This window comes from Phyllobates terribilis, unplaced genomic scaffold (assembly GCF_046119375.1).
Source record: "Phyllobates terribilis strain yellow unplaced genomic scaffold, ASM4611937v1 Scaffold_10__3_contigs__length_209671492, whole genome shotgun sequence".
Lineage (NCBI taxonomy): Eukaryota > Metazoa > Chordata > Amphibia > Anura > Dendrobatidae > Phyllobates > Phyllobates terribilis.
Genome location: NW_027362770.1, coordinates 201,831,297 through 201,854,738, shown reverse-complemented (window position 1 = coordinate 201,854,738; position 23,442 = coordinate 201,831,297). Strand labels below are relative to the sequence as shown.

The following is a 23,442-nucleotide window of genomic DNA, read 5'->3' as shown; positions in this document are numbered from 1 at the left end:
ACAAACCGCCCAGCGCTGCAGAGTTGTTGAAAGCTGTAACACAGCAGCCTGATCTGTGGCTCTCACCGCTGAACATACAGCCAGGCATGGTCGTGTGTGACAATGGGCGGAACCTGGTGACGGAGAAATGACAGCCGGAGTAGATACGGTTTCCCTGTATGCCAGTCCTTTCACCGAGCTAAAGAATATGGCTGTGGCGAAATACAACTCCCACTGAGAAGCTGTTTCAGATTGAAAAACATTGTGCCCACTAGAGGATTTGATTCTGAGGGCTCACCTTTCTCCCCCGCTCAAGAGCCCCATAGCTGCTGTAAATCTAGTGCTATCATGAACTCTCCTGAAGGAGAAGCCAGGGCCCACCCGAGGATTCTCCGGTTTTCTGGTGAGTCCGTCCATCCCTGCCGAGAAGCAGCCCTGGCTAAGAAAAGCGTGTGGGAAGGTTCCTGGACACTCTATGGCTGCTTTTTTAATGTGGATCGGACGTGCTTATGCATGTTATTTCTCAAACCGCATTGCAGATCAGGCCATTGTCCAACTCTGTAGTCATGACATTAAATGCGCAAAGAAAAATGTTTGTTAGTGATGAGCGAGCATACTCACAAGTACGCGGTACTCGCTCAAGCATTTCAGTAGTTGCTTGATGCTCGGCGGGAGCTCGGGTCTCCTCCCTGCATGTTTGGCGCTCTTTACAGAGCCAATGAACATGCAGGGATTGCCTGCCATGCACTGTAATGTCGTAGCCATGTTGGTTGTGGCATTACAGTGATTGGCTGGCTGCACAGCGTCATCAGGTCTATATCAGACCTGGCGCCACCATGCTCGTCACAGTCACTCCGGATCAGACCGTGTAGGGAGAGCGGCTGCTGTGTCAGGGAGAGATTTGATCGTGTATTAGGTAGTGTAGGGAGAAAAACCGTACATTACACATATCCATCTTAACAAACAGTCTTTCTGAGGACTAATCCATCTGCAGAGATATCAGGCAGGCAGGGTATATAGGCAGGCAGGGTATATAGGCAGGCAGGCAGCGTATATAGGCAGGCAGGGTATATAGGCAGGCAGTGTATATAGGCAGGCAGGCAGTGTATATATAGGCAGGCAGTGTATATAGGCAGGCAGGGTATATAGCAGACTGCAGTGTATATAGGACAAGAGGCTCCATTCCAGTTCTGACTTCTGCTGCTGTTAGATATTTCTATACAAAGGCCCAGGTCTCAGGGGCCAGGAATACTTTTCTTTGGATCTTAATCCTGATTATTTGCTTAAAAAGCAATCCAGAGAACACCGTTTTTCTGCGCCATTTGCTTGTTGGCGCTGCAGAATACAGCCAGGTCCTTTCCATATTACAGCGCTAGAAATCCAGCTATTTACAACTCTGTTTTCTCCGTCACACGGATCACATAAACGTTGTCAGAAAATACTGCCATTTCTGGCCTCCATTAAAAAAAAATTTCAGTGTGTCAGTGATGCAATTCACAGCAGTTTGCTGTTCAAAATAGTTACCTACAGGCCAGGTATTTAAAACTGTGGTTTCTCCGTCACACGGATCACATATAAATTCGCTCCAAACTCAGTCATTTGTAGTGAGCGTGGAAGATACTGTCCTCCATTTAAAATGGGCAAGGCACGTGGCAAGGGACGGGGAACTGGACGTGATGGTAATGGTGCATGCAGAGACCGTGGCCAAGCTGAAAATTGTGCCACAACAAACACCCACATCTTCTCGCCTGACCTTCCTGTCCCAATTCCTAGGGGACCGCAGCACACCACTATTGAACCCAGAGCAGTGTCAAAAGGTTGTTGGTTGGACAGCGGATAATGCTTCCAGTCACTTTGCCGCCATCACCACCACCACCTTGTCTTCCACACGGTCAAGTCTCAGTAGCCGTGAGTCTCGACCGCATATTCCTCACCCTGATCCTCCTTCCTCCCACCATGTCGAGTGCCCGGAGACAAATGATCCCACACTTGGACACTCTGAAGAGCTGTTCACTTTTCCATTTATAGATTCGGGCCTCTCGCCCGGTCCACTTGAAGCTGGGCAAGAGGAGATCCCATGTAGCGATGCCCAAAAATTTGAACAGCCGCGGTCACACGAAGGCGACGGTGGGAAAGAGTCACAAGAGGTGGACGATGATGAGACTCAATTGCCAGAAAGTCAGGAGGAGGATCATGGTGCGGAAGTGGAAGATGGGGTGGTGGATGATCTAGTAACTGACCCAACCTGGCAGGGGGACATGCAAAGCGAGGACAGCAGCACACAGGGGGAGGGAGGCAGAGCACCCCAACAGGCAGGAAATAGCAGTGTGGTGGCCGCAGACAGAAGGCGGGCAACTGTTCCCCGTAACACCAACACGAAGGAAGTTGCCAGGACAACTGTTAGGTCTTCCTGAGTCTGGTTGTTTTTAAAGACTCTGCCGATAACCCCAAAAAGGCCATTTGCACCACCTGCCAGGCCAGCATCAGCAGGGGTAGCAAAACTACCAGCCTGACCACCACCAGCATGATCAGGCACATGGCAGCAAAGCACCCGACTTTGTGGGCCAAACCCCAGGGTCCAGGAACAGTGTCTGCAGGTGGCACCATTGCTTCTTCCGCTGTCGTGCATGCAAGCCAATCCCCTGTCCATAGTGCATGCGAAGACGCCTCCTGCCCTGCACCTGTCGTTGCACACTCTCAAATAGCAGCATCAGGAAGTACGTCCACGTCCTTGTCCCAGCACAGTGTTCAGTTGTCCATACCCCAGTCCTTGGAACGCAAGCGCAAATATGCAGCCAACGCCCCACAGGCCACACTACTAAATTCTCACATTTCACGACTGCTTGCGCTCAAAATGTTGTCTTTTAGGCTCCTGGAGACAGAAGCATTCCGCAACCTGATGGCAGCGGCCGTCCCTGGGTACTCGGTCCCCAGCCGCCACTATTTCTCCCGGTGTGCCGTCCCCGCATTACACAAGCACGTGTCCCAAAACATTAGCCGTGCTCTCAACAATGCAGTTACCGGGAAAGTCCACCTAACCACGGACACGTGGACAAGTGCTTGTGGGCAGGGATGGTACATCTCGCTGACGGCACACTGGGTTAATAGTGAAAGCCAGGACCCAGTCCGACCTTGGGACGGAACACGTCCTCCCGATGCCAAGGATTGGGGGCCCTAGGTCAGTCAGGGTTGCCCCCACGGTCTACAGCTCCTGCACCTCATCCTCCTCAGCCTCTTCCTCCTCTTCAGCCTCCATCTCCGAAATGACCACATCAGTCACAAGCTGGAAGCACTGCAGCACTGCCTCGGCCAAGCGGCAACATGCTGTGCTGAAGCTAATATACTTAGGTGAAAAAACGCACAATCCTAAAGAGTTGTTGGACAGCTCTGAAAGAGCAGGCAGATCTGTGGCTCACACCGCTGAACCTACAGCCAGGCATGGTCGTGTGTGACAATGGCCGGAACCTGGTGGTGGCTCTGAGGCGAGGCGAGCTCACACACGTACCATGACTGGCACATGTGCTTAACCTCGTGGTTCAGCGGTTTTTCAAATCCTACCCGGAGCTGCCGGATCTGCTTGTTAAAGTACGCCGCCTGTGTGCCCATTTTAGAAAGTCACCTACAGCTTCTGCTGCCCTTGCCGTGTTTCAGCAGCGTTTGCAGCTTCCGGCACACCGACTGGTGTGTGATGTCCCCACGCATTGGAACTGTACACTGCAGATGTTGGGAAGGATTTGTGAGTAGAAGAGGGCAGTTGTTGAGTAACAGCATCAACAAGGCCGTCGGTATTCAGTTCAGACTCCACACATAAGACCTCAGAAGTGGACATGGATTTCAGACATATGTACCATCCTCCAAAACTTTGAGGATTCCACCAAGATGGTGAGTGGCGATCACGCCATAATTAGCGTCACCATCCCGCTTCTCTGTCTTCTGAAACGCGCTCTGCTCACAATCAAAGAGGAGGCATTACAGGCGGAGCACGATGAGATGGAGCAAGGAACCATACAGGGTGATTACACACAGCCAAGCCTCATCTCATCCCAACGTGGATTGGGTGACAATGAGAAAGAGGAGGAGGAGGACAGTAGCTAGTTTCATGTGCTATAGACGGTACTACCTGCACAGCTGTCATACCGTCTGTTCAGCGTGGATGGCCAGAGGACAGAGAGGAGGAGGAGGAGGAGAGCATGGTCAGTCATCCTCTTGGTGAGAACACGGAAGTCTTGCCTGTTAGTAGTCTGGCACGCATTGCTGAGTTTATGTTACGAGCCCACCTAATTTATTTATTTTTAATACATTGAAATGTAAGATTATTGTGCAGCGTATTCACTGAAAGCTCCTGCATATGCTGTAGGGCAGTTTTTCAGCTCTGCATATCCACGTTACTGCAGGTATGCGTGACCAAGCATACATTGAAATGGGTCTGTGTGTGGAAAAAGTCATCACCACTCGTACCGGAGATTCTGATGTATGAAAGAGCCGTAATTGGATATTGGGGGAGGGGTGGTGGGATGTTGTGGTGTGTGTGCGCATGTATACACACATGTATACACACATGTATACACACATGCGTACATATCTGCATAGCTTTTGCATGTGTGTTTGTGTGTGTGAATATATATATATATATACAGTATATATATAATTATATAATGCATATCTATATATGTTTTTTTATCTTAATGTTATACTGTACATTGTAGATGGAGAAGTATCCTGAGTTATGGGACCAGGCCAGCAAACTCTACAAGGATAAACAGCGTAGAAGAGACGCTTGGCCCGCTGTCATCCGAGAAATTTACCCGCTATGGGTGGATGCGGATAAAGTGGCCCAAAAAAAAATTTGTACGCTTTTATTTTTTTTGGATGTTTGTACCATTTTGTAATATAGATGTGTAAATTTTAGTGTTGAGCGAGCACTAAAATGCTCGGGTGCTCGAAGCTCGGGCCGAGCTCGTCGTGATACCCAATGTTAGTCTATGGGAGACCGAGCATTTTTGCGGCGGCCCCCCCGGAAGTCTGTAGAAAGCCTAAAAAGTGCCCAAAACGATAGTGACAGTGCTCAAAAGACATGGGGGCTGCATGGGGACCGCCCCAGGAAGCATTTCTGACCCCCAGGTCACTGCCTAAAAGTGTGCCCATCAGAAGTGATCCTTGCCGCATCAGAAGATGCAGACTTGCAACTATCCCCATTCAAGTCCTTGTCCCAGGGCAGTGTTCAATTGTACCTCCCCCATTCCTTGCAATGCAAGCGCAAGTATGCAGCCAACCACCCACCCACCCGCAGGCTGCAATACCATACTGCTAGCTTGCACTTGAAATGGGGCCTTTTAGTTTGGAGGAGGCCGAAGCTGGCCACTACCTCATGGCTGCTTCGGCAGCGAGGTATCCATACTCAGTCCCCAGCCGCCCGGCGGCCGGGTGTCCACGCTCGGTCCCCAGCCTCCAGGGGGCGGCCGGGTGTCCACACATGGTCCCCAGCCGCCTGGGGGCGGTCGGGTGTCCATAAACGGTCCCCTGCCGCCCCTATTTCTCCTGTCACCTTCCCCCACACTTTTCTTAGCCTGGCCTGCTTTAGGGCAGCATTGGACGAGCCCACCAGAGAACCAGACTCCTCCGGTGGGCCCTGGCTTCTCCATCAGGGGAGTTGAGAGTGCCAAGGTAAGGAGCATGATGATGATGATACAAGTTAGCGTCTGCTTTGTTTTCTTGGAATGCAAGCGTAAGTGTGCAGCCTGCCACCCACCCACCCCCAGGCTGCAATACCATACTGCTAGCTTGCACTTGAAATGGGGCCTTTTAGTTTGGAGGAGGCCGAAGCTGGCCACTACCTCATGGCTGCTTCGGCAGCGAGGTATCCATACATAGTCCCCAGCTGCCCGGCGGCCGGGTGTCCACGCTCAGTCCCCAGCCGCCAGGGGGCGGCCGGGTGTCCATACTCGGTCCCCAGCCGCCCCGTGGCCGGGTGTCCACACGCGGTCCCCAGCCGCCTGGGGGCAGTCGGGTGTCTATACTCGGTCCCCAGCCGCCCCTATTTCTCCTTGGAACATTCCCCCCACACTTTTCTTAGCCCGGCCTGCTTTAGGGCAGCATTGGACGAGCCCACCAGAGAACCAGACTCCTCCGGTGGGCCCTGGCTTCTCCATCAGGGGAGTTGAGAGTGCCAAGGTGAGGAGCATGATGATGATGATACAAGTTAGCATCTGCTTTGTTTTCTTGGAATGCAAGTGTAGCGCCCCAAGGGCTCGGCCGCTACAGGGGTATTGCACCTCTGCCAGAGGTGTGATATTCCACTCCCGGGTAAGGATGGAGTATGGACCAGGGCTCGGGTAGCTGCATACATCACACACACCCCATTTCCGGGGGACAGTTCAACGGTGCTCCCATTAGACAGTAATGCAGGCATGACAGACCATGTCCGTGGCTGGAGTGGGGAGGGGGGAGGAATACCCAGTGATGTAGGAGCAGAAGGGGACGATTCCTGAGCGTAGGTAGGAGCTCATTGGTTGCTGGTCACCTGGGCTCATGTTCTAGAGGGAAGTATAAAAGGTGGGCACCATCTTAGGTCGGTCAATCTGTTCAGTCAGAGAAGAAGACAGGGAGCAGAGGCTCTGTAGGAGCTCTGCTCAGGAGTGGGCCTAGAGAAGAGGCCGAGAAAGGAGGAAGAGAAGGAACAGGAAAGAAGGAGAAGAGAGAGAGAGAAACAGAAGGGCTCAGGAACAAGAAGGTGGAAGGGACCCTAAGAACCCATGAGAATACCGGGTGAAGGGTCAGGCAGATTAAGGGTACCGGAACCCAAGTTGGTGGAGGAGAAACTACCCTGAGCCAAAGACCGGACGTCGTGATCATTTATTGGTGCGACACCTCATCAAACCTGCTAGGAAGGCACCATATAGGACAGCGGGGAACGGGGCCCACGTTTACCCGCGCAGATCCGCGGCAGCTGGACAAAAGTGGGTCACTGGTGAGGCAGGCCAGAGAAAGGATAGAAGGGGGTCCTGTGCCATACTTCTGAACTGCCTGGGGGTTGACCGAGCCCCACACCTGGTGGATGCAGCACGGCTCGGGCGGTCACTACCTGTACAGAAGTGACGCGGAGCACATGAACTGTGAGTAAAAGACATTGGACTGCAGTACGTTGTTTGTGTGTTCCTTGCTCCTCCAGCACTAACGGTACTGGGACTCTCCTCACCATCACCCCCACCATTCACTGCACCACCCTGGGGTTACACGCTTCCCGTGGGGAGTTACACTACCTCAGCTGCATATACCATCAGCCCCAGCGGTCTGCCTTGCAGCGGCGGTTCATAAAAGCCGCAATCCACGGGTGGCGTAGTCAGACATCACTTAGAACTGATAAAGGACTACCACTGGTCTGACCACCCTGAGCCACGGGACCGGGTCGCCACCACTACCCCCCATCGTCTCCCTATTGCCCGGCTCCGAGTGCCCCACGGCCCAGGGGGCGAGTCACAAGCGCATGTATGTAGTAGCGGCTAGGCCTGAGGTGGTCAGCGTTTTGCGCATATCCTACCTCCTCCGAGGATTGCTGGATGTTTTCCTGCTACTATCCAAGTTATTATTCTTATTATTTATTATTATAGCGCCATTTATTCCATGGCGCTTTACATGTGATAGGGATATACATAGCAAAAACATTTACATAATCTTGAACAAAACGAGTCAGCGACTGGTCCAGGAGGAGAGAGGACCCTGCCCACGAGGGCTCACATTCTACAAGGGATGGGTGAGGATACAGTAGGTGAGGGTAGAGCTGGTCGTGCAGCGGTATGGTGGAGCGAGGACCCTGCCCGCGAGGGCTCACAGTCTACAAGGGATGGGTGACGATACAGTAGGTGAGGGTAGAGCTGGTCGTGCAGCGGTATGGTGGAGCGAGGACCCTGCCCGCGAGGGCTCACAGTCTACAAGGGATGGGTGAGGATACAGTAGGTGAGGGTAGAGCTGATCGTGCAGCGGTATGGTGGAGCGAGGACCCTGCCTGCGAGGGCTCACATTCTACAAGGGATGGGTGAGGATACAGTAGGTGAGGGTAGAGCTGGTCGTGCAGCGGTATGGTGGAGCGAGGACCCTGCCCGCGAGGGCTCACAGTCTACAGGGGATGGGTGAGGATACAGTAGGTGAGGGTAGAGCTGGTCGTGCAGCGGTATGGTGGAGCGGTGGTTACTGCAGGTTGTAGGCTTGTCGGAAGAGGTAGGTCTTCAGGTTTCTTTTGAAGGCTTCCATGGTAGGCGAGAGTCTGATGTGTTGGGGTAGAGAGTTCCAGAGTAGGGGGGAAGCACGGGAGAAATCTTGTATGCGATTGTGGGAAGAGGAGATAAGAGGGGAGTAGAGAAGGAGATCTTGTGAGGATCGGAGGCTGCGTGCAGGTATGTACCGGGAGACTAGGTCACAGATGTATGGAGGAGACAGGTTGTGAATGGCTTTGTATGCCATGGTTAGGGTTTTGAACTGGACTCTCTGAGCAATGGGGAGCCAGTGAAGGGATTGACAGAGGGGGGAGGCCGGGGAATAGCGGGGGGACAGGTGGATTAGTCGAGCAGCAGAGTTTAGGATAGATTGGAGGGGCGCAAGAGTGTTGGAAGGGAGGCCACAGAGCAGGAGGTTGCAGTAGTCGAGGCGGGAGATGATGAGGGCGTGCACTAGTGTTTTTGCAGATTCATGGTTGAGGAATGTGCGGATCCGGGAGATATTTTTGAGTTGGAGTCGGCAGGAAGTGGAAAGGGCTTGGATATGTGGTTTGAAGGAAAGATCAGAGTCCAGGGTTACCCCAAGGCAGCGAGCTTGTGGGACTAGGGAGAGTGGGCAGCCATTGACGTTGATAGATAGGTCAGTTGGGGGGGTTGAGTGAGATGGTGGAAAGATGATGAACTCTGTTTTATCCATGTTGAGTTTTAGAAATCTAGCAGAGAAGAAGGATGAGATGGTGGACAGACATTGTGGGATTCTGGTTAGTAGGGAGGAGATATCGGGTCCAGAGAGGTAGATCTGTGTCATCAGCATAGAGGTGATACTGAAAGCCATGAGAATCTATGAGCTGTCCCAGGCCTAAGGTGTAGATGGAGAGGAGCAGGGGTCCTAGGACTGAACCTTGGGGGACACCGACAGATAGAGGGCGAGATGAGGAGGTGGTGCGTGAGTGGGAGACACTGAATGTCCTGTCTGTTAAGTATGAGGAGATCCAAGATAGGGCCAAGTCTGTGATGCTGAGAGATGAGAGAGTCTGTAGCAAGAGGGAATGGTCCACTGTGTCAAAGGCAGATGACAGGTCAAGGAGGAGGAGGATGGAGTAGTGTCACTTGGATTTGGCGGTTAGTAGGTCGTTGGTGACTTTGGTCAGGGCAGTTTCAGTCGAGTGGTGCGGTCGGAAGCCAGATTGCAGGCGGTCGAAGAGGGAGCAGGAGGAGAGGTGGGAGCACAGTTCAAGGTGGATATGTTGTTCTAGTAGTTTTGAAGCGAAGGGGAGAAGTGATATGGGGCGGTAGCTAGTCAGAGAGGATGGGTCAAGGGAGGGTTTTTTGAGGATGGGTGTGATTGCGACATATTTGAAACATGAGGGGAAGACACCGGTTGTTAGTGACAGATTGAAGAGGTGGGTTAGGGTTGGGATGAAGACTGTGATAAGGTTACTGATGAGGTGGGATGGGATTGGGTCAAGTTCGCAGGTGGTGAGGTGTGATTTGGAGAGTAAGGAGGAGACTTGACCTTCTGTAATGGTGGAGAAGTGGGCTTTGAAGGAGGAAAGTTGAGTAGATATGAGGAGGGGTTGTGCGGGCTTTAGGCAAAAGCTTTGTCTGATGGTGTCAATCTTCTGCTTGAATAATGAGGCAAAGTCTTCGGCTGAGATGAGAGGCGAGGGAGGAGGTGCTGGGGGACGGAGGAGAGAGTTGAAGGTGTTGAATAGCTTTTTAGGGTTGTGAGACAGGGAGGATATGAGAGATGAGAAGTAGGTTTGTTTTGCTGCAGTGAGTGCGGACTTGAAATTAGTGAGGGATTGCTTGAATGCGATGAAGTGCTCGATGGAGTGAGACCTTTTCCATCTCCGCTCCGCAACCCTGGAGGCCCATCGCAGTTCTTTAGTAAGTTTGGTGTGCCAGGGTTGCCTGTTGATTGTGCGAGATGTGGTGTGTGTGAGAGGGGCGATCGAGTCGAGAGCTGCAGCTATTGTGGGGTTATATGAGGCAGCAGCAACATCTGCATCGTGTAAGGAATTTATGTCTGTAAGAGGGAGGAGGGATTCAGAGAGTGAGTGTAGGTCAAGGTGATTGAGGTTTCTGCGAGCGTGTGTAAGTTTGTGGAGTGGGGATTGTGCACCTGGAGAGGAGAGGGCTGAGAATGTGAGGAGGTTATGGTCAGAGAGAGGGAGAGGTGAGTTAGAGAGGTTAGATAGGGAACAGAGGCGGGTGAAGATGAGGTCCAGAGTGTGGCCATCTTTATGAGTAGCTGCCGAAGACCATTGAGCGAGGCCGAAGGAGGAAGTGAGGGATAGGAGCTTAGAGATAGATGAGTGGGAAGTGTCAATGGGGATGTTGAAGTCACCCATTATGATAGTGGGGATGTCAGTGGAAAGGAAGTGAAGCAGCCAGGTGGTGAAGTGGTCTAAGAAGGTGGTGGCTGGTCCTGGAGGTCAGTAAATGACGGCCAGTTGGAGGTCAGAGGGGGAAAAGATGCGCACACAGTGCACCTCAAAAGAGGGGAGTGTAACGGAGGGTGGCAGTGATATTTGGGTGAAAGCGCAGGTATCTGACAGGAGAAAACCTACGCCTCCGCCATGTTTGCCGTTGGGGCGGGGGGTGTGGGAAAGGTGGAATCCACCATATGAAAGTGCAGCTGGGGAGGCTGTGTCAGAGGGGGTGAGCCAGGTTTCGGTGATGGCGAGGAAGGAAAGTTTGTTAGTAATGAAAAGGTTGTGGATGAAGGAAAGTTTGTTGCAGACAGAGCGAGCGTTCCATAGAGCTCCTGTTAGTGCAACTGAGGAAGTGGGGATTAGTTGGATGGGTATGAGGTTAGAAGGGTTGCGACAAGTTCTATGACTCCCGTTAAAACAAAGCTTCAGGTGATAAATGATGGATGAGGTGGTGGCAAAGGAGAAAGAGCAGGAGGAACAGGGACCATTCACATCAATATCAGGCCAGTCAACCACATATGTCTTGTACGATATGTTTCTGTAACAAAAGGAGCGGTTCGGCTACACAGTTATAGGGCATACAGTGAGTGCAATGCCTACCAAAAATTTCGAGGCACTCCAATGCCCCTTGGAAATGACATGGAGGTCAGAGGGCCTTAACTAAACCGTTTTTTCCATTTATAGCAACTGGGTCTCCTGTGCGCTGTTGGCCTAAGCAGTGAAAGGAAGGCTTTCCAAAAATTATGAGGAACTGAAATGCCACTTGAAACAGACGTGGATTACAGCGTACTAAAAACCTTCTACCCATTATTGGGGAGTGGGTCTCCCTTAGTGTTCGCCTATGCATTGAAAAGCAAAATCTGACTAAAATTAGGAGGAAATGCAATGCCCCTTGGAAGAATGGTGGAGGTCGCAGTGGAATAAAAAGACAATATCAATGCCCCTTGGAAAAGTGGTGGAGGTTGCAGTAGCTTAACAAGATGGTTTTAATGCCCCTTGGAAGAGACGTGGAGGTAGCAGTGGAATAAAAAGACTATATCAATGCCCCTTGAAGTAGTGGTGGAGGTCGCAGTAGCTTAACAAGACGGTTTTAATGCCCCTTGGAAGAGACGTGGAGGTCGCAGTGGAATAAAAAGACAATATCAATGCCCCTTGGAAAAGTGGTGGAGGTCGCAGTAGCTTAACAAGACGGTTTTCATGCCCCTTACAAGAGCCATGCAGTACAGCATATTAAAAACATTATTCCCATTATTGGGGAGAGGGTCTCCCATAGTCTTTGCCTATGCCTTCCAAGCAAAAGCTGCCAAAAATTAGGACTGAGGAACTTGCAATGCTGGTATCACGGACCACGGTCACCCTGGTGGTATAGTGGTGGTAGAGGCTGATGATAAGGAGAAGAGCAAAATACAGCCGAAATGAGGTTAGCACATACCCATGTGTGGGTGTGAAGCGGTGCAAGGGAATACACCTCCCGAAATAACACAGTGGATTTGACTTTATGTTACTCTGCTGTCATTTGGTGGTGATGAGAAGTCTGGCCCAATCCAGCCCTTGTTCATTTTGATAAGGGTCAGCTTGTCAGCATTGTCAGTTGACAGGCGAGTGCGCTTATCAGTTATAATTCCCCCAGCGGCACTAAAAACACGCTCCGATAACACGCTCGCGGCAGGGCAGGCCAGGACCTCCAAGGCGTACAGAGCGAGTTTATTCCAAGTGTCCAGCTTGGATACCCAATAATTAAAAGGCACAGAGGAATTACGGAGGACGCTGGTACGGTCGGCAAGGTACTCCCTCACCATCTTTTGAAACTTTCCACTCCTTGTGAGAGTACCCCGCGCCTGTAAGCTGGGCGGGTGTCAGAAAACTGTCCCAGAACGTTGACAGTGTTCCCCTGCCTCTGCTGGATTGGAGTTGCATCTCTCTCGCCTGTACGCCTTGGTTGGGCAACGAACTGTGACCTCTGCCGCTAGCGTGTTGAGATGGGAATTTTTTTAACAGTTCTGCAGCAAGGGCCTTCTGGTACTGCCCCATTTTTGTAGACCACTCCATCTCAGGAATAAGAGAGTGAAAGTTCTCCTTGTAGCGGGGGTCTAAAAGTGTCACCAACCAGTAATGTCTGTCACCCTACATTTTGACAACGCGAGGGTCACGGTTAAGGCAGCGTAACATAAAGTCAGCCATGCGTGCCAGACTGGTAACGGGCAAGACTTCCGTGTCCTCACCAAGATGACGACTGACCATGCTCTCCTCCTCCTCCTCCTCCCCCCTGTCCTCAGGCCACCCACGCTGAACCGACGGTATGACAGTTGTACAGGTACTACCGTCTACAGCGCAAGATAGCAGCTCCTGTTCTTCCTCCTCTTCTCCCTCATTGTCCCCCAATGCACGTTGGGATGAGATGAGGCTGGGCTGTGTGTAATCAACCGCTATGGGTTCTTGGTCCATCTCATCATACTCTGGCTGCAATGCCTCCTCTTTAATTCTCTGCAGAGAGCGTTGCAAAAGACAGACAAGTGGGATGCTGACACTAATGATGGCGTCATCGCCACTCACCATCTTCGTGGACTCCTCAAAGTTTGTCAGGATGGTACATATGCCAGACATCCAGGTCCACTCCTGAGGTCTTATGTGTGGAGTCTGACCTGAATATCGACGGCCTTGTTGCAGCTGGTACTCCACAACTGCTCTCTTCTGCTCACAAATCCTTTGCAACATGTGGAGGGTAGAGTTCCAACGTGTGGGGACATCACACACCAGTCGGTGTGCCGAAAGCTGCAAACGTTGCTGCAACACAGCAAGGGCGGCGGAAGTTGTAGCCGACTTCCGAAAATGAGCTGACAGGCGGCGTACTTTCACGAGCAGATCTGGCAACTTGGGGTACGATTTAAGAAACCGCTGAACCACGAGGTTAAGCACATGAGCCAGGCATGGTACGTGTGTGATCTCGCCTCGCCTCAGAGCCGCCACCAGGTTACGGCCATTGTCACACACGACCATGCCTGGATGTAGGTTTAGCGGTCTCGGACACAGATCTGCCTGCTCTTTCACAGCTGTCCACAAATCACAAGCAGTGTGAGGTTTATCACCTAAGCTTATGAGTTTCAGCACAGCCTGTTGCCGCTTGGCTGAGGCAGTACTGCAGTGCTTCCAGCTTGTAACTGATGTGATATCTGAGATGGAGGCTGAACATGAGGAGGTGGAGGAGGAGGATGATGCGCAGGAGCTGTACACTGTGGGGGCAACTCTGACTGACATAGGGCCCGCAATCCTCGGTGTGGGGAGGATGCGTTCCGTCCCAAGGTCCGACTGGGTCCCGGCTTCCACTATGTTTACCCAGTGTGCCGTCAGGGAGATGTACCGTCCCTGGCCACAAGCACTTGTCCACGTGTCCGTTGTCAGGTGGACTCTCCCAGTAACTGCGTTGTTGAGGGCACGGCAGATGTTTTGGAACACGTGCTTGTGTAGTGCGGGGATTTCACACCGGGCAAAATAGTGTCGGCTGGGGACCGAGTACCGAGGGACGGCCACCGCCATAAGGTTGCGGAAGGATTCCGTCTCCACCAGCCTAAAAGGCAGCATTTCCAATGCAAGCAGTCGTGAATTGTGCGAATTTAGGACTGTGGCCTGTGGGGCGTTGGCTGCGAATTTGCGCTTTCGTTCAAAGCTCTGGGATGTGGACAATTGAACGCTGCGGTGGGACGTGGACGTGGACGTTGATGCTGTTTCTTGAGAAACTGCCATAACAAGTGAAGACTGAGAGGAGGGGGCATCTTTGCATGCAGTATGGACAGGGGATTGTCTTGCACGCACAACAGGGGGTTCTATTGCACGCACAACAGCGGAAGAAGCAGTGGTGACTCCCGCTGACACTGGTCGTGGACCCTGGGGTTCGCCCCACAAAGTCGGGTGCTTTGCTGCCATGTGCCTGATCATGCTGGTGGTGGTCAGGCTGGTAGTTTTGTCACCCCTGCTGATGCTGGCATGGCAGGTGGTACAAATGGCCTTTTTGGGGTTATCAGCAGAGTCTTTAAAAAAATTCCAGACTTTGGAAGACCTATCGGTTGTACTGGCAACGTCCCTCGTGTTGGTGTTACGGGGAACGGTTGCCCGCCTTCTGTCTGCAGCCACCACACTGCTTCTTCCTGCCTGTTGGGGTACTCTGCCTCCCTCCCCCTGTGTGCTGCTGGCCTCGCTCTGCGTGTCCTCCTGCCACGTTGGGTCAGTTACTAGATCATCCACCACCTCCTCCTCTTCCACTTGCGCACCACGATCCTCCTCCTCACTTCGTGGCAATTGTGTCTCGTCATCGTCCACCTCTTGTGACAAATTGCCCGAGTCGACTTCCTGTGGCCGTGGCTGTTCAAATATTTGGGCATCGCTACATGGGATCTCCTCTTCCACCACTTCAAGCGAAGCAGACGAAGGGCACAAATCTGGAAATGGACCAGTGAACAGCTCTTCAGAGTGTCCAAGTGTGGGATCAGTTGCTGTCTGACGACACTCGGCATGGTGGGAGGAAGGAGCATCAGGGTGAGGAGAAGTATGCGGTCGAGACTCACGGCTACTAAGACTTGACCGTGTGGAAGACAGACCGGAGGTGGTGGTGCCCAGGTAACTGGAAGTATTATCTGCTATCCAATTAATAACCTGTTCACACTGATCAGTTCTCAATACTGGTGTTGTTGTGTGCTTCCCTAGTAATTCGGTCAAGAAGTGGGAGCGAGAAGATGTGGCTGTTGGTTGTGGCACATTTTCACCTTGGCCACGGCCCCGTCCTCTACACGCACCATCACCAGAACGTCCAGTTCCACGTCCCTTGCCACGCGCCTTGCCCATTGTAAATGAAGTAAAATAGCTTACACTCACACTATCAATGGCAAAAGGGGTAATAAAAAGATTAGAACCGTGGAAGAGGAAAACCACAGTTCTATTTCTCTGGCCTACACCCAACTCTTTTAAACAGATATACTTGTGTCTGAACAGTCACAGACACACTCAATTTGTTTTTTTTTTGGGGGGGGGAATACCAAAAGGTTAATAAGACGTGTATTTGTACAGTCTGACTGAGGAAAAAATAAAATACAGGATTTAGATGAAAAAAAAAACATTTTTCCTGGCCCCTGAGACCTGGGGATAAGTCTAGCAATTTGACCAGCAGCAGCACACAGGACTGTAATGCAGCGTTTGCTGGTATAACCACTGCGTCTCCTATACAGCCTGTCTGCCTGATATACCTGGGATGGATATTAGTCCTGAGAAGGACTGTTTGTTTGATCTGGCAGCCTTTACAGACCCTACACTAACTATTTTGCAGTATAAACCTCTCCCTAGCTCAGCAGCGCTGTCCCTACACTGTCAGATCCGGAGCGACTGTGTCCAAGATGGCGGCGCCCGGTTTTAAATACTCGAGGTGACGCTGTGCGGCCAGCCAATCACTGTAATGCCCACAACCAACATGGCTGCGGCATTACAGTGAGTGGCAGGCAATCCCTGCATGTTCATTGGCTCTGTAAAGAGCGGCAAACATGCAGGGAGGAGACCCGAGCTCCCGCCCGAGTAACCCGGAAATGCTCGGTGCTCGCCGAACATCCCGAGTAGTGAGATGCTCGGGCGAGTACCGAGTAGTATCGAGCATGCTCGCTCAACACTAGTAATTTTATTTATGTTTGAAATGCAATACATATAATTTTTTTTTATTTATTTTTTATCTCAGTGGAAGATGTAAAAAAAAAAGGTGGCGCTCGGTCACCGACCGCCTGATGAAGTCAGAGTCCGGGCGAAGCGGCTCATCGCCCCTCAAAAGAAAGGTCCCTTATGCAGACCAGCCGGCCTTCATTTTGACCAGCAGGAGTTTGCGGAGGTAATTTCACAATAATTAGTTGTAAACAAAATTTCTTCCAAAGTGTTGTAATGACATGCCTTCTTTTTTTCCTTTTTTCTACAGCACAGAAGGCAATGTAAGGGCCCCGACACCTGCGTTACACGAGGAGACCAGCACGGAGCAGGGAGCAGAAGACGATTCAGAAGACTTATTTCTCTTGTCTTCTCCGAATCCTCATGGTGCTGGTCCTTCCGGTTCGCCCACCGCTGCCTCATCTGCTGCGGGCGTCGCGCCGGGGTCTGCTGCTGATGCTGCTCCGGCTTCTGGCGCTGACGGTAGCTCTGCTGGTGGTGCGTCTAGGCCCACTGGGATGGGGGCTGGTTCTGCCCGTCCCGTGGGATTCAGAAGGGCGGGAAGTAAAAAGGCCAAAAGCCAAGAGGTTGGGAGTAGTGCACTTGAAACCCTCACTACTCGCACCCTCAGTGTTATGGACAGGGTCCACAAAGAGGATGAGCTTGACAAATTTGGGTTGTCAATAGCAGGCCGCCTAAGATCCATGCCACGGGACAAGCAGAACCTGTACATGACAGCAGCCAATGCTCTGGTCATGGCAATTGATGCGCCATCGCCTATGCCCTCGGCACCAGCACTAATAACTGGGATCTTTAATCTGTTTAATCCCAGTGGGCCTCCACCACCACCAGCAGCATCAACCCAGCGTTTTGGGCAGGTTGCAGCATACCGGCCCGAACCTTCAGAGGAGCATGGAAGTTACAGTCGCCCACCAGCCCATGGAGCATCTTCTCATCATCCTGGTCCATCTCCCAACACATGTTCTCAGGGTATGACTACGAGCCGGACTTCCATCAATTTGAGTAAATTTAATTACCCCCTGTCACCATTTTTGGTCCATAAAAAATACAGACAGCACCTGTAGGTCGTTATATACACCATTTTAAAAAAAAAAGACTGAATGCGTTCAAAAACACCTTTTCTTATAGTGATCTACACCAGGCTTCAGGCGTAGGAGACTGTAAGAAAAGGTGTTTAGTTGTATATACAGGTGCTGCCCGTACTTTATGGTCCAAAACTGTTGACAGGTCGGCCTCTGAAACAGTGTTTGTTGGGACATCGTTAATTAATGGATACCGTCTCAAAGGGAACTGGATGTATGGAGCCCGGCCAAGGTCTTGGGGCTGAGAGCGTTCCGCCATCTTGAAGAATTTGCAGCCCAATCGGTGATGATCGCAACACCCGAAAATCCCCAGTACTGCCATAAGCATCAACGTCGATGGCAACAAATTTGTAATGTGCATCAACCACCGCCATCAGGACCACATAAAAATACTTCTTATAATTAAAGAAGCGTGATCCTGATCGTGGAGGCTGCTGGACTCTCACATGTTTGCCATCGACAACACCTATGCAGTTGGGGAAATTGGCCACAGTTTGAAAGCCTGCTGCGACCTGCAGCCAAGTCTCCTCGGTTGGGGAAGGTATCACGATGGGCTGCAACTTCTGCCAGATGATGTTACATGTGCACCCCACAATTCTGGAAATGGTGGATTTACCAACCCTAAATTGGAGGTGCAGTGATGTATAGCTCTCTCCTGTCGCCAAAAACCTGAAAAGGAAAAATATAAAATTAGAAAAGACACAAAAAAGAAAAGTAATACAAGACATTATAATCCCACACTTGTAATTACTATGGAACAAAAAAAAAGTGGTGAGTTCACACATATGTATTCAGTTGTCATTGTGTTTGCCTCCATTGTTTCCTCTTCAGGTCACACATATCAATTCTATTCAGTGACCTTATCACTATGACCTTGCGATGACCCAGTAAATCTTATGTACCCGAAAACAATAGACACAGAGGAACCTTCACCAGAGGCCGACTAACCAAGGTAAACATGAAGAGAGGGTGAGCTGTAGTGTTGAGCGAACATGCTCGACACTGCTCGGTACTCGCCCGAGCATCACGCTACTCGGGATGTTGGGCGAGCACCGAGCATTTCCGGGTTACTCGGGCGGGAGCTCGGGTCTCCGCCCTGCATGTTTGGCGCTCTTTACAGAGCCAATGAACATGCAGGGATTGCCAGCCAGTCACTGTAATGCCGCAGCCATGTTGTGGGCATTACAGTGATTGGCTGGCCGCACAGCGTCACCTCGAGTATTTAAAACCAGGCGCCGCCATCTTGGACACAGTCGCTCAGAATCAGACAGTGTAGGGACAGCGCTGCTGATTTAGGGAGAGATATAAACTGTGAAATAGTTAGTGTAGGGTCTGTAAAGGCTGCCAGATCAAACAAACAGTCCTTCTCAGGACTAATATCCATCCCAGATACCAGGCAGGCAGGCTGTATAGGAGACGCAGTGGTTATACCAGCAAACGCTGCATTACAGTCCTGTGTGCTGCTGCTACTCAAATTGCTGGACTTAGCTCCAGGTCTCGGGGGCCAGGAAAAATCCTTTTTTTTTCATCTAAAACCTCTTTTTTTTTCCTCCTTCACACTGTACAAATACTTGTCTTATTAACCTACTGGTGTCCCCCCCCCCCCCCAAAAAAAAAAAAAAAAAGCGTGTCTCTGATTTTTCAGACACAAATATATCTGTTGAAAATAGTCTGGTGTAGGCCACAGAAACAGAAGTGTTGTTTTGCACTTCCACGGTTCAAACCTCTGTATTATCCAGTTTTGTGCCTTTTGTATCTAAAAAAAAAAAAACAGTTTGAGTGTGTCGCTCACTGTTCAGCTGCAAATCTATATATTTAAAAAAGCCTGGTATGCACCAGTAAACAATAACTGTGGTTTTGCTGTTCCACGGTAAAAAATCTCTATTATCCTGCTTTTGCCATTTTTTGCCGTAAAAAATAAATAATAGTGTCTCCTGATTGTTCAGACACAAATATATCTGTTGAAAATAGTCTGGTGTAGGCCCGAGAAATACAAGTGTGGTTTTGCAGTTCCACGGTTCAAACCTCTGTATTATCCACTTTTGGGCCATTTTTACCTAAAAAAACACAGTTTGAGTGTGTCGCTGTAACATACCTGGCGGCGCCCTTGCATGGTGGTCCATCTCCCACTGTGCAAGAGCGCGCACTTGATCTCCAGTCCAGAATGTCTCTCTGGCTTCCCTCCATGCTGTCTGTTTGTGTCTGTTTCTGCTGCTTAAGGGCGGCGCCCGATCACTTCCTGCTTTTTGTACCTGCTGTGGGTCACACCCCTTGTGCGTCCTCAGCCTATTGCTGTCTGTCACCTGGTATATAACCCAGCTGCTCCAATCAATCCCTGCCTGAGCATTGTGTTTCATTCAGTGCGTGCTTGCACTCTGAAGGTGCCAGGTCCCTTCTGTGTTCTCTTGTCTGCCTATCCTGGAGGCTGTATTTCCAGGCCTGTCTGAACACGCTCCTAGCCTGTTCCTCCCGCCTTCTAGGGGCCGATTACCTAGACCCGCTCCTGTATCTTGTCTGAACTCGCTCCTAGCCTGTTCCTCCCGCCATCTAGGGGCCGATTACCTAGACCCGCTCCTGTATCTTGTCTGTCCTGTCTGAACTCGCTCCTAGCCTGTTCCTCCCGCCTTCTAGGGGCCGATTACCTAGACCCACTCCTGTATCTTGTCTGTCCTGTCTGAACACGCTCCTTACCTGTTCGTCCCGCCTCTCTGGGGGCCGTATTCCCAGACCCGCTCCTGTATCCCGCTGCAGTGTCGGTCTCTTCCGTACACTCAGTTCCAGTCTGAACTCTCTCCTATCCTTTACCTGTTTTGCCTCTATGTCCGTTCCTTTCCTTTTTCTGCAGAGTCTGAACTCGTACCTAACTCCTGCTTGTTGTCTCTGTACTCCCGTTTGTGTGTTTGTGGTCCACTCGCTACTTCACTGCAAGTACCTTGTGGGTATCTGGCTCTGCCTTTCCCTTCCTGTCTGTTCCGTGTGAACAGAGCCCTGTTCCTCCTGCTCAGTCTCTCTCCGCTCTGACTCCTTTGATCACTGCTTCGGCAGTCTCGCTCCGCTCTGACTCCTTTGCTCACTGCTCCGGCAGTCTCGTCCTGCTCTGCTCTTGCTCACCGCTCCTGGTGATCTCGTCCTGCTCTGCTCTTGCTCACCGCTCCAGGCGGTCTCGTCCTGCTCTGCTCTTGCTCACCGCTCCAGGCGGTCTCGTCCTGCTCTGCTCTTGCTCACCGCTCCAGGCGGTCTCGTCCTGCTCTGCTCTTGCTCACCGCTCCAGGCGGTCTCGTCCTGCTCTGCTCTTGCTCACAGCTCCAGGCGGTCTCGTCCTGCTCTGCTCTTGCTCACCACTCCAGGCGGTCTCGTCCTGCTCTGCTCTTGCTCACCGCTCCAGGCGGTCTCGTCCTGCTCTGCTCTTGCTCACCGCTCCAGGCGGTCTCGTCCTGCTCTGCTCTTGCTCTCCGCTCCAGGCGGTCTCGTCCTGCTCTGCTCTTGCTCACCACTCCAGGCGGTCTCGTCCTGCTCTGCTCTTGCTCACCGCTCCAAGCGGTCTCGTCCTGCCCTGCTCTCGCTCACCTCTCTGGGCGGCCTCACTCTGCTGTGTTTGTCTGCCACATCTGTGGTTCTGTTCCAGAGTCCCAGTGTGTACTGGGTCCTATCCCGCCTGTGTTCCTACCTGCTAGTGCCTTCCTTTCTGCACTCTAGCCGTGCTTGCCTGTACCCCCCTGCCTGCATACCCGCCTGCCCGCATACCAGTCGTGCCTGCCTATTCCCACCAGTCTGTGTGCCAGCCTAACCAGTCTGTTCCTGTATTCCCCTGTGTGGGTCAACAGCCGTGTCCGGGGTCTGTCCTGGAGTAGCACCTGGTCCCTCTGCTCGGTTCCTCCTTGGTGCACTGGCGTTGTATGCCGTCGTGCGACCCTGGTCGGATCGGGTGAATACCTAGTTATGCCCCTCCAGGCATTCACTCTCCGGCACGGTCCAGTGGAATCACACGCACACGCCGCTCAGCCCGGGCGTGTGCATTACAGCATGCTCAGGCCATGGTTCCTGTTGAGCCCCACGGCCTTCGCTCTTTGAGAAGTTTTCCAGCGAATACATGCATTAAAAATAAATAAATACAATTTTTTTTTCTCTAGCTGAGTTCCTGGCTAATTACGCACCCGTCCAGATGGATCTATCTGCTCTCGTTCCTGCGGATCCGCCACGTTACTATGGGGATCCAAGACAAAGTCGTGCATTTGTGGAGCAATGCATGCTACACTTCAAGTTCTACCCTCTATGTTTTCCCACAGATCGGGTTAAGGTGGGATTCATTATGTCTAACCTAGCGGGTGATGCCTTGGAATGGATCAACCCCCTATGGGAAACACAGGATCCTATCGTCCTGGACATAATGGCCTTCCTGGTGGCCTTTCTAATGGTCTTCGATGATCCTAACCTGGAGGCTCCTGCTGAAGCTTCACTTCCCAATATCCCGGAGCAGCCCCGATGGGTAATGTGTGTGAGTAGCGCAATAGTCCTCCAGCCCAATGAGACTACTGCCCACCCAGAATCCTCACAGGGTGACTACGCTCTCCGGAATACTTCTCCCAACCTCAAGAGGCAGTCCAGACGTGCTAGACGTAGAGGCAAGCCGTCACGCCAGGGTCTGTCCTCCCTGAGACCTCCTGACCCCAACCTTGAAGTCCCTACTGAAGCTTCATCTCCCTGTATCCCGGAGAAGCCCCAAAGGGTAATGTGCGTGGGTAGTGCACCAGTTCTCCTGCCCGAAGAGACTACTGCCCATCCAGACTCCACACAGGAGAACTTCCTGCACCCGGCATCAGATGCTTCACCCACTTTAACCGGTGTGCATGTCCAAGGATGCTCCGAAGCTGTGATTACCTCAGAGTCTGTGCACCTCTACTACCTGGCGGAGGACCCCCAGTTGCCTCCTGAATCCTCCGGGATACCACTCGATGACAAATGGAGAGAGACTTCTCTACACCTGGTACTCGATACTTTGTCCGCTCTGTCCTGTGAGCCTGACAATGGGTACCCCAAAGTGGTAGATACCCCCGAGTCTCTACACCCCTCCGACCAGGCGGAGGACCTCCAGTTGTCTCCAGAACCCTTCGGGGTGCTACCTGGTAGCGAAAGGACAGAGACTCTCCTATACTCTGTACCTGATACCTCGCTCGCTTCGTCCAGTGAGTCCAACCTAGTGTACTCTGAAGCAGGGGTTACCCATGAGTCTCTACACCCCTCCGACCAGGCGGAGGACCTCCAGTTGTCTCCGGAACCCTTCGGGGTGCTACCTGGTAGCGAAAGGACAGAGACTCTCCTATACTCTGTACCTGATACCTCGCTCGCTTCGTCCAGTGAGTCCAACCTTGTGTACTCTGAAGCAGAGGTTACCCATGAGTCTCTACACCCCTCTGACCAGACGGAGGACCTCCAGTTGTCTCCAGAACCCTTCGGGGTGCTACCTGGTAGCGAAAGGACAGAGACTCTCCTATACTCTGCACCTGATACCTCGCTCGCTTCGTCCAGTAAGTCCAACCTAGTGTACTCCGAAGCAGAGGTTACTCCCGAGTCTCTACACCCCTCCGACCGGGCGGAGGACCTCCAGTTGTCTCCAGAACCCTTCGGGGTGCCACCTGGTGGTGAATGGACAGAGACTTTCCTATACTCGGTACCCGATACCTCGCCTGCTTCGTCCAGTGAGTCCGACCTAGTGTACTCTGAAGCAGATGTTTTCTCCGAGCCTCTGCACTCTTCTGACCCGGCGGAGGACCTCCAGTTGTTTCTTGAATCCTCCGGGGTACCACCAGATAACAAAGAGACAGTGATTTTTCCTCATCCTGTACCTGATAACCCGTCTTTCTTCCTGTGAGCTTGACAAGATGTACCTCGAAGCAGAGTTTACCCCCAAGTCTCTGCTCCCCTCCAACCCGGTGGAGGACTTCCAGTTGTCTCCTGTACCCTCTGGGGTGCCACCTGAAAATATGTGGAGAGAGACTTCCTTGTGTGCTGTTCCTGGTACTCCACCCGTTTCGTCTGTTG

General features: G+C 51.9%; 1 protein-coding gene across 1 annotated transcript; it reads left to right on the top strand.

Annotated features, from left to right (window-relative positions):
• Positions 1-16,343: 16,343 nt before the first annotated feature.
• Positions 16,344-18,171, top strand: LOC141164350 (uncharacterized). The gene is made up of 2 exons (XM_073649485.1): positions 16,344-16,487; positions 16,572-18,171. The coding sequence occupies exons 1-2, from the start codon at positions 16,387-16,389 to the stop codon at positions 17,383-17,385; spliced, it is 915 nt and encodes a 304-aa protein (XP_073505586.1). The 5' UTR covers positions 16,344-16,386; the 3' UTR covers positions 17,386-18,171.
• The last annotated feature ends 5,271 nt before the right edge of the window (positions 18,172-23,442 follow it).